Source organism: Plasmodium reichenowi, chromosome 5 (assembly GCF_001601855.1).
Source record: "Plasmodium reichenowi strain SY57 chromosome 5, whole genome shotgun sequence".
NCBI lineage: Eukaryota > Apicomplexa > Aconoidasida > Haemosporida > Plasmodiidae > Plasmodium > Plasmodium reichenowi.
The window spans coordinates 945,197-947,580 of NC_033650.1; the positions used below are offsets into that span (position 1 = coordinate 945,197).

General features: G+C 24.3%; 1 protein-coding gene across 1 annotated transcript; it reads right to left on the minus strand.

Moving 5' to 3' along the window:
* Nucleotides 1-99: 99 nt before the first annotated feature.
* On the minus strand, nt 100-2,259 carry PRSY57_0528100 (hypothetical protein; the record flags this gene model as incomplete). The annotated part of the gene is made up of 1 exon (XM_012906347.2): nt 100-2,259. The coding sequence occupies one exon, from the start codon at nt 2,257-2,259 to the stop codon at nt 100-102; it is 2,160 nt and encodes a 719-aa protein (XP_012761801.1).
* Nucleotides 2,260-2,384: the final 125 nt, after the last annotated feature.

Here is a 2,384-nt window from a genome sequence, read left to right on the forward strand (position 1 = left end):
TATATATGCTTCACTTTTTGATCCTTGGAAGGATATAATTTTGCCGTATGATATGATTATTTTTATGGCTTTACCATTTGAATAGTATAATATATTTTATTAACCTATAACAAAGTGACTCTTAAAACCAAGTTCTTCTTTTGAGTCTTCAACTTTTTCTTTTCTATCTAATATAAATATAAGTACTCCAATAACACTTAAACATATTAATGTTATATAAAGTATGGAATAGAATTTTTTGGATGGATTAACTGAGAGTTGTATTTGCCATTTATTTGAATTATTTAATGGGTAAGGTATAACAATAATATGGGAATTTGGTATAATAGAGACCCACATATTATAATATTTTTGTTCATGTGTTGGCATACCAACATAAAATTCTTCAACATAATTACTTGTTCTTCCTAAACCAAAGAGTACATATGGTAATTGTAATGGGAAATGTGCTGACTGGCTTTTTTGTACTCCTATTCTACTAGATTTAACACCATTAACATCAATAACAGTAATTTTAAATGTAGGTCCATGAGCATTACCCCCCAAAGTTTTTGTTGTAATTTTATCTTTTTCTTTATAACAATCGTTAACACATATACCGTTAAGAGCTGTGGATTTTAAGAATAAAGAATCCGTTTCATTATTTCTTATAAAACCAACAGCTGCATATTTAGTTTTTTTATTACTTGTAATATATTTACCAAATATTAATATATCCAATACACCATTTTCGAATATATCAAAGAATGCTGCATTATATACATCTGTAACGGATTCTTCTGGTGATGTTACAAATTGATAAAAATTATAGAAACCTCTTACTTCTAAAGAGTTTTCTTCATAATGAATTTTTAATTCATTTTTATATATACGTACATATTTTTGTCCTTTATCATTTTTTAAAGTTATTAATAAATCTAAATAACCATCATCATCTATATCACCGACACTTAAATAATATGGATAATCAGCATTACCGGATAAATGTAAACCTGAAGTATCTACAACGGAAATAAAATCATCAGTTAAATTTTGTTGAAATTCAAAATCGCTTTCAGAACACAGATTTGATGCTGGTCTACATTTGGTTTCATCTGGTTTTTTCCAAGAACTATCACAAATTTTTTTTTGTATATTTGGAATAAAATATATTTTATCATCACTAACACAACAATAATTACAAAAAGAACTTTTAACACATGTCGGCACAACTAAATCGATGGAACCATCACCGTTAAAATCACCAAATAAAACTTGTAAAGAATTAGGAGGTAATAAATAATCTTGTGAATGTTTAACATAGAAACTTTTGCCATCAATAATTTTATTTAACCATATTTCTAGACCAATTCTTTTTTCATAAGAATTATAAACAGTAAAAACTAAATCAGATTTACAATCACCATTAATATCAACAATTGCACTAGAATTCGGATTCGTAATTTCATCTAATTCTGAATATTTAAAAATATTGATATTTTTCCATAAAAAACTTTTAAATCCATTTCTTGTATTAATCCATATGAATCTAAAAAATCCATCAGGTCCTCCAGATTGTTGTCCAATAATATCTGGTAATCCATCATTATTAATATCACATATAAGTGGATGTATGTTTGTATAATATATATTATCTTCTTCATTGTCAGTGATGGATTCATCATTTTGTTCTTTTTTTTTAGAATTCCATATTTCTTCTAGTTGGTCATTATCATTTTGTAAAAATGCTGCTACATAATATTTATTTGATTTACTACTATCTTTATTATCTTTAAATAAAACTAGCACATCTAATGCACCATCAAAATTTAAATCAATAGCGGTTACGTTCATAATTTTGCCTTCAAAACTAACTTCTGTATGATATATAAATTTATTTTCCTTTACACTAAATACATATATAAAAATTGTACTTAATAATTTATCTTTATCATATTTAAATAATATTAGATCTGTTTTTACATCTGAGTTATAATCACCGAAATCACCAATCTCTGCATCTATATTTAAACCTATATTATAATTTATTTTATATTCTAGTTTTTCATTTGTATTTATAGATTTCCATTTTTCTAAAAAATTCCAGTTATATGCTTCAACGTAAAATGATTTTATCCTATTCTCATATTTATTCTTATGATTCTTCTCATTATTATTTACATATATATTTACAAAAGTTAAAAGAATGTTATAGGTACATATAATCAACAGAACTTGTAGAATTATACTTTTCTTTTTGCATGATAAAAAATTATACATTTTCTTTTTTTTTTTTTTTTTTAACTCTTACATAATAGGTGGTAGAAGGAATAAGAAAAAATATAATTTCCAATATAAATGATATGTATATGTATATATATATATATATATATATATATTTATAT